This window comes from Anolis carolinensis, chromosome 5 (genome assembly GCF_035594765.1).
Source record: "Anolis carolinensis isolate JA03-04 chromosome 5, rAnoCar3.1.pri, whole genome shotgun sequence".
Taxonomy (NCBI): Eukaryota; Metazoa; Chordata; class Lepidosauria; order Squamata; family Dactyloidae; genus Anolis; species Anolis carolinensis.
In genome coordinates this window covers 37,873,358-37,890,300 of record NC_085845.1, presented here as the reverse complement: position 1 = coordinate 37,890,300, position 16,943 = coordinate 37,873,358, and the positions used below count along the sequence as shown (strand labels likewise).

Here is a 16,943-nt window from a genome sequence, read left to right as displayed (position 1 = left end):
TCACGCGTCTTTCCCTCACCTTTTTTTTTTCTTTCAAACCAGCTCGGTCGTTAAGGAAGTCGCCGGTGTTGTGGTAAGGCAGCCGGCGGCGCGTGCCGTCCTCTCGAGGAAGCGTCGCTGATTGGATGAGAGCGGAGGGGGGCGGGTTTAAGCGGGAAGCCTCCCTCCAGTGTTACTCGACTCCTCAGTAATTAACATCCGGCGGGCTTTTAACGGTCTCTCTGTGAGGAATGTTCCTCCTTCGCCAGAAGAGGGAAGGGCTTGCTGAAATGTCTGTGTGAGGTAAGGAGAAGGCTGTTTTTAATGTCATTGATACTAGTTTCTAAGTGTGCTTCTATAGCAGGCATGGGCAAACTTGGGCCCTCCAGGCGTTTTGGACTTCAACTCCCACAATTCCTAACAGCCGGTAGGCTGTTAGGAATTGTGGGAGTTGAAGTCCAAAACGCCTGGAGGGCCCAAGTTTGCCCATGCCTGCTCTATACTTTAGAATTAGCACAGTTTGACACCACTTAAACTGCCATGACTCAATGCTTTGCAATCGTGGGAGTTGTAGAGAAGGCTAAAGACATAGTAAAACTACAATTCCCACGATTCCACGGCAGTCAAAAGTGGTGTCAGACTGCATCACTTCTACAGTGTGAATGCATGCACCTTAAGTAGTCTCATTGAGCTTCATCTGGGTAAACTGAGGGCCCTTCCACACAGCCGTATGACCCAGAATATCAAGATTGAAAATCCCATAGTATCTGTTTTGAACTAGGTTAACTGAGTCCACATTGCCATATATTCTAGTTCAAAGCAGAAAATGGGGAATTTTATTCAGCCATGTGAAAGGGGCCTGGGTTCTTTCCAAAAGTAAGTCCTCACTCAAATAAATTGGAATTATGGGTAAGTGTTTAAGGGGATTATATGGTTATATTATATGATGGGGGAGCCAGGAAAACAGTTCCATCTTGTCTCCTGTGCCATCAGCTGGAGGCCCCTCCTCCCAATAACATGCTATACTATAATAATAATAATAACAACAACAACTTTATTTTTATACCCCACCCCATCTCCCCAAGGGGACTCGGGGCGGCTTACATGGGGCCAAGCCCAGGCAACAAACAATATAAAACTCAGCAATAAAAAACAAATCATAAACAAATAAAATCACATATACCAATAAACAATAAACACACTTTGATAAAAACCTGGATTGGCTCCTAAAAGGGGTAGTGGGCCAGAAAAGTGCAAATAGTTTTATACAGTACAGAATAGGAAGGAGGTAGGTACCAGGGACTATTATCCCATTAAGGTGCTGGAGGAGGCATACACCCAAAGACTATATACGGCAAGGAGTAAAAATGCTATAAAAATATAATGGACAAACAGGGCAATCTCAAACTAAGGAAAGCCTGTTGGATATATAGTGTGTTTGTAGAGTCTTGCTTATCCAATGTTCTGTATTATCCAACGCAGTCTGCCTTTTAGTGGCCATTGTTTTTGTAGACAATGGTTTAAATACATTGTGATGTTTTAATGCTAAATTTGTAAATACAGTAATTAGTACTACATAACGTTACCATGTATTGAACTGCTTTTTCTGACTGTTTGTTGTAAAACATGCTGTTTTGGTACTTAATTTGTAAAATCATAACAAAATTTGATGTTTAATAGGCGTTTCCTTAATGCCTCCTTGTTATCCAACATTTTTGCTTATCTAACGTTTTGCCGGCCCGTTTATGTTGGATAAGCGAAACTCTACTGTATATAATATATTGTATATATATATTGATAATATTATTATAATGTAATACAATATAATGCTAAAAATAATATAATAATAATAATATATTATATATTACACTAGCTGTGCCCGGCCACGCGTTGCTGTGGCATTGGTGAGAAATTGTTGAGGTAGTGGTGGTATTGAATGTCTGTTGTATAGTTGTCTTTATGTTTAGTATGCACACTGAAGTGTATTATATGGCAGTGTGGACTCAAGATAATCCAGTTCAAAGCAGATAATATAAGATTCTAAATGGGTTATATAGCTGTATGGAAGGGCCTTGAGTCTACACTGCCATATAATCCAGTTAAAATCTGATAATCTGTGGAAGAGGCCTAAGTGAGGCCTAACTGTGCCTGTCCCCTGGGCTAAGTAGGTTGCTAGGAGACCAAGTGGGCGGAGCTTAGCCTTCAAACTGGCAGCAATTGGATAAAAACTATTATTCCTCTCCCTGTAATTAGGACTTTATTTTTCTTTTCTTTTTGTTGTATCAACCTAGAGCCGTGAATGATGGGTTGTGTTGTCAAATTTCGAGGTTGGGGGGCCTGTAGTTTTGTTGTTTTGTCCGCTGCCCTGATGCCATCACTCTTTTATATATATAGATGTAATATTACAGTATAGTGGTATAGTACAATATAGTAATATATAATGCTAATAATGTGCTATGCTAATAATATGATATATTGTATATACATATAATTTGTAAACCACTCTGAGTCCCCTTTGAGGTGAAAAGGGCAGGATATAAATGTAGTAAAAAATAAATAAATATTACAGGTATCCACATCCAAAATATCTGTTATACTTTGGTATCCACAGGGGTCCTGGAACCAAAACTGTATTTCATAAGAAGGATCTCAGGGCAAAAAAACAAACCCCAGAAATATGCATATATAAACTGCAGCACTTCCAAATATTTGAGGGTGGGAGATTAAGAAAACATATTATTGTGTCTGTTTTACATGAAATGCTGGACAGTAGAGTATGTTATATTGACATCATTACATTTAACGTTCAGAGAATTATGCCTATGGAACAGAAAGTTACATTGCAAGTTCTGTGCAGTGGAAACCCGCCCCTCCCCTTATTTTGGAAAGCAAGTATTTATATTAACTAGAGAAGAGAGTAATAACATAAACTTTGTAAGGACAAGGTCCTAGGACTAGTCCTTGGCAGTCTAGTTTCAAAGGGCTGAGGAAAACAACCAGCCTTGAAATTTTGCTAGGCTGGCCATGCTCTTGTCAAATGTTTTAACCAGGCTCTACAAGTTTAGTATCCCTTACCGAAATGCTTGTGTACAAAAGTGTTTTGGTTTTAGATATAATGAAGTATCTAGGAAATGGGACTTAAGTCTAAACACAAAATTCATTTATGTTTTACATATACTGTATTGTCATGATGCTGTCTCATTCATGCTCAGACACAGAGAATCAGTATCCAAGTCATGTACAAAGAGTTCTTAAATCAAACCCTAAATATTTTTAAGGATCTGCAAGGAGACTTCCAAGTTGTGAGGAAATGTGAAGTAAATAGAAATAGAGGATTCTAACTGCTGTTTTCGTTGTGTGATATATAAGAGACACCTGTTTCCTTAGCTCTGGAGTATAGTGAATATATGTGTATGTGGGTTGTGTATTTGCCTTCAAAGGTGCGTCTAAACCAGTAGGCTGTTAGGATTTGTGAGAGATGAAGTCCAAAACACTGGGAGGGCTGAGGTTTGCCCATGCCTGGTCTACACTGTAGAATTAATGACACTGCTTTAAGCACCATGGTTTAAAGCTATTGGATTATGGGAGTTGTAGTCTTACAAGTCTTTAGCTTTCTCTGCCAGAATGTTGGTTCCTCAAACTACAAATCCCAGAGTTTTATATCATTGAGCAAAATAAAGTGGTGCCAAACTGCATTAATTCTACCATGTAGATGTAACCCTTGTCACCTGTTGACTTACAGTGTGCATTTTGCAGAATTTTCTTAGGAAAGAGTTGTCAGAGGTGGTTTTGCCAGTTCCTTCCTCTGATATATAGCCTCCAGCATCTTGGCAGTCTCCCATCCAAGTGCTAACCAAGGGTGACCCTGCTTTATTACAACACCAGAGGGAATCTAGTGCCAAGTTAAGAGCATTTAGGCTCTTACAGATATAAACACATGAATTTCAACTACACTTTTTTGTCAAGGAGAGGGGTATAATTTACTAAATTAAATGACCCCCAGCACTCCTATACGTTAAGGACATGGGAGACAATAGTGCCTTTGAATTGTTCGTCATCATTCGTAAGTTAAGCACAGAGAGCCTCATCAGCTGCCATGTACTGTGTGTATTATTTGGTATGTAAAGGAGATCTCAAGGGCAACCAGCCATTGCTCTCAGATATTTATATTTGATGCTTTTGGAAAAATAAAACAATGATGTTTTTTTTTTCAGAGATGGGAAGGAATTGTGTCAGAATCTGTAATGGGTTGGTCGTATATATGCTCTTGCAGGTGAGATCTGGTTTTGTAATAACGTTCTTGAGCTCTCTGATGTGGGGGATTTGTATGTTTTGCCCAATGTGCCAGGGTCCTGTTCCATGTTTGTGCCCATTGATTTCCCTGGAAGTTCACTGCTGACTGAAGGCCATGAGTACATGGACCATTGCTTTGAATAGCATTGATCTGAGCAGTGCTTCTTGAGCTATCTGAGGTGGAGGGGCCGGCAGGATTTCCATTCATTACAGACTGTTTCTTTCATGGATTTTTGCCATGGATCAGCAACCAATAATTCTATATCTGGTATTGGTTGACGCATCACCATCTTTTGTAGCACTGTTCTAAGGGATTGTTATGTGATAGAGGAGGATCTTCTTCTTTCTAAGCTATTTTCCCAAGAGGGGTTAGCATTCTGACTGTCATTTCCACAGGGCTTTATTTTGGGCATTCTCAGGTCTCAGGTTGGCAGCACGCATGTCTTTGTTGATGGTGTCCATCCATCTTTTCTTTGGACATCCATGTGGTCGTCATTGTGCAATCTTCAAATGTAGTGCTGTTTGTGCTACTGATGTTGGTTCTTTTCCCATGACGTGGCCATACCACCCTAGTCTTGCTTCCTGCATTTTCTTGTTGATTGCTTTTATTTGTAGTCTTTGATGGATGTCATCATTTGGCACATGGTCAAGAAGCATCAAGCCAAGGGTCCATCTCAGCATTTTCATTTCCATTGTGTTAAGGGCTTGGTAGGCGAGGATCTGAGTGTACTAAATATTAAGGTAAGGGCAGCTTTGGGTGTTGTCTGGGAGTAGACAGATAAATTAAGATTAGAGACAGAAAAAATACCTTTGGAAATGGTCAGAATTCATAAAGATTAAAGGTGCATGCTTGAGTTGATGGACAGCAAGGTTGAGAACAGGATCTTTCTTTTTGTGTTATAAATTTTGACAGCATGTGCATACCCATAGATGTGATTTTAATGATTTTAATTGTTGAAATGTTTTTAGCAGTTGTTTTAATGTATATGTTTATTTGCTGGATATGTGTTGTATGGCATGGAATTGTGTCTTTATGTGTGCCACTCTGAGACCCCTTTGGGGTGAGAAGGGCAGGATAGAAATATGGCAAATAAATAAATGTGGTCTGAATCAGTAGTTTTTAAGCATGCTTAACTATCAGTGTGTTACACTCTGCAATCTTGTGCCTCTATGGGCCACAGTGATTGCTGAAAATGCCTAATGTTGGGAGGAGGAGAAGTGGCCAGTCCATGTCTGAGTTTGCAAAAGGAGAGGGGTTTTTAATGTTAAGAGTGGAAGGGGAACAGCAGTCTATTCAGCAGACAAATCCTCACTCCTAGAGACTTCTATGTGAGCCACTTCACTTTTCACCTAGCCAAAAAAAGGTTTGCCCAGATAGCCTGGGGAGGATTAAGCCTGAGGATTAATGGGTTAAACCCTTGTGCCAGCTGAACTGCTGATTTTAAAGGTTGTCGTTTGAATCCGCGAGACAGGGTTTGCTCTCGTCTGTCAGCCCTAGCTTCCCATGTGGGGTCATGAGATGGTAACACATCCAAGCGTCCTTGCAATGTCCTTGCAGACTGCCAATTCTCTCATACCAGAAGCAACTTGTTCGCTTCTGACATGATTAAAAAAAACCTTAACCTTGCTCGAAAAACCCTCTTCCCCACTGTCCCTGGAAATGTTTGTGAGCCTCTCTAATCCTCCAGTGTAATTCTGTCATAAGCTTCTAGTAAAATTATAGGGTTCGCTATTGTCCACAGTTTGAGGTGTGTCTGGAATGAATCCTCCATGGATATGGTGGTTGTACTGAATATGGGATTTATTATGCTTTTCTTACCAATAATATAATGTTTTAGATTTTGAAAAAGGAAAAGAAATTAAAATAAAATAGGTGCACTGGAGTTTTCACCCAAATACCTCCTAAGGGCATGAAGTGGATTTAAACCATGTATTTAAGCCCAAGAGGACCCTTAAAATAAAATTTAAAAGCCCAACGTGCAAAATGGGGCATTTTGTCACTTTCTGTTTTAACAGACCATTCTAGTACTTTAAATGCCCCAGGGCAACAAAAAGCATAACAAAATTATCCCTGTGTCCTCCAAAGAATATGTTGAAGTTAAAAAAAAGTTATTTTTCTAGGGAGTTTGGGGAGGAGGGATGCAAGCCTCCCAGGTCTCTTTCAAAGTAGGTAGGGTAACTCACATACATGATTTGCACACTTTTGGTTTAGATAATGGAAGTAGGTTATTTTGGTAATGGCAAATTATATTCTTCTGTCTATTGCAGGATTTGAATGTTTTTTAGTGTGTTAAAATCAGCTGTTGAATCCTTCCTCCAAAACTTCCAGATAAAGTTATAGAATGACAACAGAAACCGATTTTACAGGAGATCAAAGTAAGTTCTGTGTAAGATTCTGTCAAAATTTATTGTTTTAGATCCTTTAAATAGTTGGTGCCTTATGTTGGTAAGTTGAGAGAGTACCTTTCTTTCATGAAGAGAAGTGGAAGCATATAACAAACCATTACAGTGTATTTTGAAGTATATCACTTGCTTTACTTTGTGATGCAAATCTTCCTTAAAGCAGCATATTATCAGATCTAGAGCATGAATATTTAAGAAGCCGGCATTCTGTTTGCTCCTCAAAGATATAACGTTGATCTTAAAGCACTAGTACATCTCTGCATAAACCTTTCTGTTTTATGTGTATTTTTTATCACATCACCTGATGGGAATGAAAATAAACTTGAAAGGATGAAAGATTTCAAGAAATCACAGCTGTTGACTCTGGGATGCTATAACATTTCCTCTTGTTCCATGTGCTTTCTGACAGTGATGTTGTAATGTTGGCCAGTATCATCTAGAGATCAGGGAAGGACATGGAGCCCTACTCTTTATTTCAGTTGTGGCCGACCAAAGATCAGACCACTGATCTTTATACACATTTATATAGAAGTGTAAAGATGCAGGGGTGGATATCTTTTGAACAATCATGCATTAGAATTATATAGCTTTCTCTGAACTCAACACTAACTGTGAAGACTCGGATAGTTTGATGATATGAGATATACACTTCTATCTCAAAAAAGCTAATATGGCATCAGTTATATCCGGCATATGCCATTCTAATGATCTATGGGTTCCTTAAAGACAATTTGAGTCCCAGCACACAATATGTAAATAAAGGAATAGATGAATGAAAATTCAGGTTGGTACAAGATTCATGTGCTAGAATGTTTATCAGAGTCAAATGAACTGTTTCATCAATGCCTTCAAATGCATGAAGCAAGTAGACTTAGTCTACAAAAACTTATGCTATGACTTTTTTTCTCATTTAGTCTCAGAGGTGCTACAAATAGCATTGAATCCTGATATTCTAGGCTAATACGGTTATGTCTTTTTTATATTATGCTAGCTTAGGTATCCGGATATTAGAAAAAGTCATTGTTTGTTTTTGAATTTTATGAATGGTCTCATTAGAAAATGCGTAAGGATATGAATAAACTACCACTACGATCATCCCAGGCCCACACACACACACACACACCCAAACCACACCAGTACTTAAAGGTGGTCATGAGGGGTATGTTTGCCAAGTTTGGTCCAAAACTATTGTTGGTGGGGATCACATGGCTGTCTGGATGTGGGTGAAGCGCAACTCATATTGTCCTGAGTCCATTCCTCTCCAAACCCCACGAGCACATAAAGTTGGTCATGAAGGGAATGTGTGCCAAGTTTGGTCCAGATCCATTGTTAGTGGGGTTTACAGGGCTGTCTGGATGTGGATGGACTGCAACTCCCATCACCCTAGGTCAATCTCCCCAAACTTAAAAAAGTCTCACTTTTAACTCAAGGAAAGTTAATTATGTTTTTATTGAAATCATTATATACAGTATAAGGAAAGCTGGAAACCTACAGATTTCTGTCATACCTACAAAAACAAAAGATCAATGACAGCCATAGAGTTAATGCAGTCTTAAACGAGAAAGCAAATTATTTGTTTTCTTGCGTGTCATATTAGAATCTTTATCCGAAAGCTGTTTTTTTCTGCTGGTGAAGAAACATATTTCCTAAATAGAACTGCTGGCCCCAATTATAGTAGTCTCATTTAATTTATATCTGAGTTATAAGACAGCATAATTAAGAACAGTTGCAATGAGTCTTATATTTGTGTTCAAAAGAACTGAAATAATGTAATATTTTAGTGTAAAAACAAAATAATGAGGGATGTAACTAAGTATATGTTCAATAAGTTAAATGGAAAACTAGGTCAGGTTATTAAAACCGTTGAGATTTTATGAAGACTTCACTTTTCTATCTGTCTGAATGACAACATATAAATATACCATATTAAAATGAAATAATTTTGTTTCAGAAAAGTTTTGTTGAACGCAATGGAGTCTTGGTTGATGGAACAAAGGTAAACAGATTAATCTGACATATTTAAATATAAAGCAATGACTCATTTAGAATTAGGTTTTGTTTTTAGCTCATTTTTCCTTTCTCCAATAAGAAGGCACTTTTATATTTGGAAAGTTGTTAAAAGTAGTATTCGTAACTTAATCTTACCTTGATCTATCTTGTAAAAGTTTTGGTTATTCTGATCATATTATATAAATCCTAATATTAATTTATAATTTAGGGGCTTTTTTCTGCCTACCTTTTTCTCTTACGAAGAAATATCAATTTGACCTTGGTGACATCCATTTATATATATGGGGGGGGGGGGGGAGAGAGAGAGTGTGTGACCATTAGGCTTATGCACAGATTTGGTGTGGTCAGTTCCCTTTGGCCAATCAACTTGTTCAGCTTTGCTGAATGGTTGTAACAGTAAGGGCTCGGTTGTCACTTTTTTTGTCCGTTACAGGGCCACATGGCAGCCAATCATGGCTCCTCTTCCCCTAATCGGCACCATATGGTGTGTGGAGAGGCTGCCTTGGGCTGCTCGCATGGGTTTTTCCTGTGAGCCCTGCTTGTTGGGCCAATCAGAAGATGTGTCCTACACACTGCTTCCTGTTCTTCAAACCCAGATTCCCTTGAATGAAATATAGGAAAGAGTCCCAGGAAGGATGCTTCCTGAACCCCGTTCTTCAAACCCAGACTCCCTTGAAAGGAAGAAAGAAAAGGATCCCAGAAATGGAGGGGGAAGCTTCGTAAGTTTCCCATTCCCACCAATGGGCCAGATCTTCCTGCATCTTTTGGCTGCGGACTGGAAATGACTATTCGGCAACCTGCCTGTTTTCGGGACATGCGCGAAAATGGATCCGCGAGTCTCCCGGAATTCGGCCAAAAAAACGGACCAAGGTTCAGCCAAAATGCATAAGCCTAGTCACCATGTTTACAACCAGACTTTACTACTTTGGGGGTACTGTCAAGACAGAAGACTCCCTTTTTAAATATTCTATGAGTTTAGTGATGCTTAAATGTAGATCCAGAAATTAGTGAGATAGACCTAAATCGTGTTGATAAGAACTGTATCTTAAGTATAACTACATCTGCAACCAGCTTTGTGTTGATTTTCATTCCACAACCCCCAAACTGCTGTTCCAGAAATGCCATCAGCTATGATTGGGAAATACATGACACTTCATCTTTGATAAAGTTCTGTAACTAATTTGTGTTTTAGAAACTGCAGTGGGTGAAACCATAAGAAACCTGAATGTGCTAGTAGCTGTAGCTATTGGTATCCTCTGAAACAGATCAATATTTTTCTTCCAGTGTTCAGTGCAAGATTTAAAATAGCACAGAATTTTCACTGGATTTGATATTGATGGGAAATTATCATTTTGAAGGTAGTAAATGCCACTGTGTGTCAAGCTACACTTGTGAAAAATGGCTTTTCATAACATTCTAGTACTATGTATCCTCCTTTGGCAAGCAATTTTGCAAGAAGAGGTACAGGCTTGCTATTGTATGTCTGCCATGCTATTGACCAGCACCTCTAAACCACAGGTGCTACAAGAGAAGAAGAAAGTTGTATTCGCTGTATATTTCTTCCCTTAAATCAGTGACTGCTGATTAAAATAGAAATGCTTTGTAGGATTGGGCCTGGATTAGTTTGACCTAAAGTGATTTGTAATATTCAGTGGTCCATTTCATGAAATCCCCCAAAAACAGAACAGGGAGAAGGGAACTGAAAAACGAATCAAGAGAGCCAGATTTATCAGCTACTGGAAAAGATGGAGTTAAGTCTACAATATACCTGAGGCAAGGGTGTGCTGCGGGGCTCCTTGAGATGATGGGATTACCTGCAACATATTTTTTCCCTCCCTGGCAGCAAAGCGTCAATTTCTTTTGGAAAAGTTCCCTAGGGTCCTCTTCCAGAGAGGGCCCTGCTGGGAGCACGCTTTCCTGGCAGCAGTGGCATGGGGTGGGCATTGAAAAGTCTCTGAGTTCCTCTCAGAGTATGATGGGAGTTGAGATTTTTTCTGTGTGTTTCTCAGCCAATAAAAGGCCTGGTTGTGTCCATATTCTGATTGGCTGAGAATGGACACAACCGGCAACTACAATTCCCAGAACCCTCTCTTGCGGTTTGTCTTATTTTTTAAAATGTTATGGTAAAAACTTAAAGTAATTGTAAAAGATCAGTAGATTGGTGAATTGTTCTGAAACCTGGTAGGCCTGCAGTTGTAAATGGGGTCTAAAACTGAGGTAGGTTTCACATAGATATGCCTTAAAATGACTGAGTATTGAGCCTTTAAAGTTTCCCATTGTATCCAATGGGCCAAATAAAAACGGCAACACTCCTCCCAATTTGAGTAACTTCCCAGTAAACAGAATGGGGGATTGGTAAAATGGACCCCAGAATGACATGCCTTTTGGCTGACTTCCACAAGCCTAATTCTTTGTCCTCCAGTTCACACACTTTCTAGAGGCTCACCAAAACATGTTCACTTTCCCAGGGTGCTGATTGTTTTTGAAATGCAGAAATCTCATTTCAGCTTAGTATTATTTATAATGCCACCAACTGTAATCAATGAACAGGTTATATATTCTGTGATGCTAATGTTAGGTGATTGCCATTTGAACCCATATTGATTGGTCCCATACATCAGTATTCACATCTGTTGGTACCTAAAAAGAGTTTTGAAGCAGTAAGCATATTAATTGTTTTGCTGAATTTACATCTGGAAGGGGTAGTTTTCCCATAAAACATACAGGGTGTTTAGTTAATGAACATGGGAATGAAAGATTGAATGCTGTAGTATGAATGAGGAACAAAGAAATATGAAGCTCACAGCAAATGCTGCAGAACAAGTAAAAAGGATGAAAAAGCACAGATGTCAGATAATGTTTCCATACATCTCTTCCCCTAATTTGATTAGTACTTGAATATTCTGCTTCAAGTAATTTTCCCTAGTTTGTTGAGGAAATTATGGGAGAGAAATTTATTTGTTTCAAATTATGTATGCTTAGTAATGCTAGTAACTTTGTGTTGTTTTTTAATGTCAATTTTAGTTCGAAATCTCTGGTAGAGGAGTATGATAACCATCTGGAGGAAATGAACAAAGAACTGAGATATTGCCAGGTATAAAGCATACATAAGATTTAGTTGATGGTATGGGTGAATGTTACTTGTAAATGGTTATTGTTATCACCAGCTTCATAGAACTAACCTTTTAAAAGTTAGTGATGTACAAAGTTGAACTACGATGTGAATTTTGGTATCTTTCTAAATTGTATACTAGATATTGTAAATAATATTATCTTCAGTTTGAATTGTTTAGATGTGATTATCTCCCACATTTCAAATAATGAAGAAAATGTATTCTATTTCTTGAATTTTGTCACTGGCCACCTGTGCAATGTTGTCATTAGTATTAAGGTATCTATGTGATGGTTGTGACATGCTGAATATTTTCATAATGATCATGGTGATCCTTGCTAAAAAAAAAAATGGATTTTTGTTGTTCATTGCTTTCCTTAGCTACAAATGAGAGAAATGAGATTCAAACTTGAACAAGTCATCAAGGAAAATGAAAGGTAGATACATTGATTTGACATGGTGTGTCAACAGTTTTGATATTGGAATGGAGAAATGTTATTTTTTTGAAATCAGATATGAGGGTTTTCTTTCATCACACCTTGCAGAATATATATGTTGTGCTGTGTTTTTAAGCATTCTCAACTTTAAATAAAACCTCAGTTTTTTTATTTTCAAACGTAAAGGACAATTGCATATACTTTTGCTCAGGAGTAAGCCCCATTTTGTGCAGCCACACTTAAAATCAGCTAATAAGGAAGCATGATTGTAATGTTTTCCTATGCCATGGTCCCTTTTATCCTCTATGACTCTATATTCCCAGATGTATTTCCCTTCTGGGCAGTTAGTAGGACTTAACATTCTCTGGCATAATTGTCAGGACCCTAAATTTAGTTTTAAAACTGTTAAAACATTTGAAGGACATTCTTTAATACTACAGTTCAGACATGTTTGTTTCCTCCTCTCACAAACACATGAATTCCAAAACATAAGAGATTTACTCACCACCCTGATATTGCTTATGGGTAATGTAGAAATGACAAATGAACACATTTTGAGTATGCTAGATTTTTGATGCAGTGCATTTCCTCTCTTATAGACAGAAGAATGCCAACTTATGGCGACCACATGAATACTACAGGCAACATATGGCAACCCCATTAATTTCATAGGGTTTTCTTAGGATGACTCAAAACCAGTCCCTTCCTCTGAAATATAGCTTGTAGTCTCTGGTATTCATTAGCAGTCTCCCCTCTTTGAACTAACCAATGCTGACACTGCATAGCTTCTAAAATCAGATAAGATCTAGTGTGTTTTTTTACCCCCTGCAATACTTGACTTTCAATGGTAATAGGATTTAGTTTTTTGAAACCATATGTTCACAGCAGAGACGAATATTATCTAAGATCAAGCCAAATATAATAAGATAAGAATAACGTGCCACCCATGAACAACAAATAAAATCTTAATTGGAATGCTTTTACATTTCCTGAATCACCTTGTTTGGATTCAGAATTTGCTTTTCATAGGTAGAAAGTTTATTTCTGTCTGCAGAAGCCTTCTGATCCAAGCCTGCCAACTTGTTACGTAGATTACATGAGGAATTGAAAGAGGCCATTGAAAAGCAGCTGGAGTCTCTGCCATCTGGTTCCACCTCAAAAGATGGTGCATTTCTGGATGAAAATCTAATACGAAATCTTCAAGAACAACTGCAACTAGCAAATAAAGTGAGTGAACACTAGTCCTGTCCTATATTTCTGAATGTTTGCTGAATTAGGTAGATCAAGATTCTGTCATGAACACCATCTTTCTTTTTACTGAAGGTGATATGAACCCCAAGTAATATTTTGTTCATTTTTTAAAACATTTTAATTCCACGGTTTTCACCCTGGAACATGGCACATGGTGCTACCAACATGGACTCACAATAGGATATTCTTGTAAAAGTCTTTACCCTTTTTAGGAATGGAAATATGGAACCAGTTTTGGCACAATATTGTGTTGTTCTTGTATTAGAAATCAGTTGATATGACCATACAGGAATATAAATAAAAGTGTGATTCCCTCATGAAGAATTCTGCTATGCTGATTTGCTGTATAGAAACGGTATAAGTAATGGTTAAAGTGGTACAAGTGTATCTCAATCAAATATATACATTTGTACCTGTGAATTACTAATTTAACTTAAAAATTCTGTATCAGACATAACACAGAAATAATAAAAAAATATATTAGAGTGCCATAAAAGTAACTGGTGTCAGGACCCTGGCTGCAGAGCACCAATAACCATGCGCAGAGACCAGAATCTATCTAATATCTTTATTAAGAAAATATATAAAGTCAATAAAAACAAGTGTAGAATATAGTTCAGAAGTAGACCTTTCAGGAAAGGTCAAATATAGTCCAGGAAAATAATGTCCAATATGTGATATTAAAGTCCAAAGTTATAATCCAATAACCGAAACACACACTTTGCCAAGCAAAGTGTGGGGAGAAGACAAGGTCCTTAAGTCCATAGAAACTTGGCAAATAGGCTGGAAGCAAACTTGATACTTGGCTAGAACAAGACTCGAAACAAGGCAACAAGAGCAAAAACAAGGTCCGTGGTAAACACGGGACAAGGCAAGGCTGGAAACTTGATCCGGGAAACAGGGAACTGGAGTACGAAGTCTACACACGATCTCACTCCTCCAGCTGACGAATTGACTCCGCAAGGATTTCTTTGCGGGCAAACACCTATATAGGATCTTGTTTCCCCGCCAAGGAACACTTTCCCTGGGGAACAAGAAACGAAACCCATACTGTGTCCAGATGCATGACTCCTTAAAGTTTCCCAAGGGAAACAGACTTAATCAGCTAATTGTCTGGCAGCTATCCTGGCACTCCTGCGAGTCGCCTCCCGAGCGCTTCTATCTTGATTATAATAATCCCGGCAAGAAAATGGGGGAGATTTCTGCTCAAGGCTTGTTTGGCTGACTTCTTGTGGCCAAACATCTTGCAGGTGCAAGGGCTCCAATTCTGGCTGAAACGGTGGAAAATCCAAGTTTTCCTCTTCATCTGCCACAATAGTACTAGGAACGGGACTACATGGCCCATGAGTCATCACAACTGATAAGACAGGGTAATCTGCTTTCTCCTTTTCTCTCTATTTTGCTCTTCATTTGTGTTTAGTGAGGGAATCTGAAAGCAATTCATGTTTACTTTTGTGTGGGGTAGGTACACATTAATTTGAGAGGCAAGTAGAAGTGTGTTGTCAGTCATCTTACTCTTAAAGTAAACAAAAATGGAGTTTCTGTCTACTGTAACTCTTGTGTATTTTGTTTTTCCTAGGAAAAAGAACATGTCCTAGAACTGTGGCAGACAGTATCACAGGAATTGGGGCGACTTCAGAAGATATACCAGGAACATATGACAGAAGCACAGATTCACATTGTTGAAAAGCAGACTCAAAAAGTAACTTGGATTATTCTGACATCTGTGTATTAAAATGTCATTTGATTAAAATGTCATTTGAATCTCATCTACTAAAATTGCCTGTCCCCTTCTTCCCAGCATAGCCTACAAGACCATGAAATATAGCAACTTGAACCTTGGCATAAATACTAAAACAACCCTGTGGCTGTTCATTTCAAGGCCATTGTATTTAGTTTACTTAAATCTCTTTCTAGCCTGATTTTGCCCTACATAGGCATTACAGAGAAGACAGGAATTGTTTTTTACAGACATCTAGCCAACTCCAACTGTTGGTTCTCTCTGCAGGGCCCAAAACTCTTCAGATAATTCAAAAAGAGTCACAGAGAATGCCTATGAAGCTGGTACATGAGGAAATTAGGGTGTGGAGTGCACAAGTATGTTCCAACTTGAGCACTAGCATTAAGACAGAATAAATTAAGAAAAAGAAGTAACACAACAAGTGACCAACAAGGTTTCTGACCCAAGTGAAGGTGATATTTGGGGTTTTTAATCCAGACAACATGTGTATCTGTAATATAAAAAGAGGTATCCCCCTATCACCCACATTTGAGGCTATCTTCAAAATATAACATAATGTGTTCTTAAAGATCAAAAAAACAAAGTGTTTGGCAAAATAAATACATTTATCATGTATTTAGAACTCTTACTTTTGAAACCGTCTACATTTTTATTGTCTTCTATATCATGGAAAAACAAACCTTAGAATTTTCAGAGATTAATTGTAGAATGGTTTGCCATTGACTTACTCAGTTCTTATAAAAACAAATGAACTATTGGTTCCGATGTATGTACCACACATCTGGTTGGAAAATGCCATTTATTTTAAGTAGTATTATGCAGGTGTCTTATTCATTCTCTGCCTCACACCCACACAGATAAAATAGAAGTTATAATACACCATTATTAATGTATGTTGTTTGTATATTTCATTTGAAATGTCTAACTGGCTGTCAGAGAATTCTGAACAACAGCCAAGCAGTAATGTGTATGCTATAATATTGTTCAAATGTTTAAAATGTTAAGCTTGAACATTCATTTCTATGTTCATGATAAATCCTTGATATTATAATTGCATGCTCTGATTTTTCTTTTTAGGATCAATTGACAAGCTTTCAGCAGCTAACAAAACAACTGTATTTAGCCAATGATAAAACAGAGTCAGTAAGTGAAACACTGAACCATTATAATATTGTCTGAAACTGTTTTAGTATATCTCGTAAAAGTAGAAATAGCAAATGCAGACATTTCTTAAATGGATTCCAGGTGCTTTCTGTAGAAGTGTCAGTTTTTTATTTGCATAGATTATATGCTGTACTATAGTTATTATTTGCTGTGCAGTATCTTGGACTTCATTGTTATTCCATTTTAGTGTCATTAGAGAACACAACTTGTCCTTGTTCTGTAAACTAAGGTCATTTAAATGTCTTCGACATCAGCTCCCCCTGTGAAACAACACTGATTTACCTATTATGGCTTAATTTTCTTTTTTGGAGCCAACATTGTGTAGGAGCCAGAATTGTGTTTTGAGGATTTGAGACCAAGGTTCAAATCCTCCCTCTTCCATGGAAACCCCCTGGGTGATCCTGAGCAAAGTCATATTCTCATAGCCTCAGAATAAGGCAAGGGAACAAATTCTGCAAACTTAAAAAAAAATCATGTTACTTAAGATACAGATGGTATTCATATAGCTTTAAAGGGAGATACATGAAATAGATTTTTGATACCAAATAAAGAG

The 16,943-nt window shown here is 38.0% G+C and overlaps 1 protein-coding gene across 9 annotated transcripts in view; it reads left to right on the top strand.

The window, feature by feature from the left end:
* Positions 1–54: 54 nt before the first annotated feature.
* The window catches only part of sclt1 (sodium channel and clathrin linker 1), a 54,164-nt gene continuing 37,275 nt past the window's right edge, over positions 55–16,943 (top strand). For 3 of the 9 annotated variants that reach the window (XR_010007036.1, XR_010007035.1, XM_062983654.1), the window contains exons 1-6: positions 9,254–9,404; positions 11,710–11,779; positions 12,179–12,234; positions 13,326–13,461; positions 15,065–15,187; positions 16,304–16,369. Coding sequence is in view for 6 of the 9 variants with exons in the window: in XM_062983654.1 (XP_062839724.1) it covers positions 9,292–9,404; positions 11,710–11,779; positions 12,179–12,234; positions 13,326–13,461; positions 15,065–15,187; positions 16,304–16,369 (564 nt within the window). In the remaining 3 variants the exon portion in view is untranslated. Of the gene's footprint in view, positions 283–4,193; positions 4,253–6,540; positions 6,649–8,626; positions 8,672–9,245; positions 9,405–11,709; positions 11,780–12,178; positions 12,235–13,288; positions 13,462–15,064; positions 15,188–16,303; positions 16,370–16,943 lie in introns of those variants that run through there. The other 6 variants (XR_010007037.1, XM_062983653.1, XM_062983655.1 and 3 more) reach the window with 5 other exon arrangements.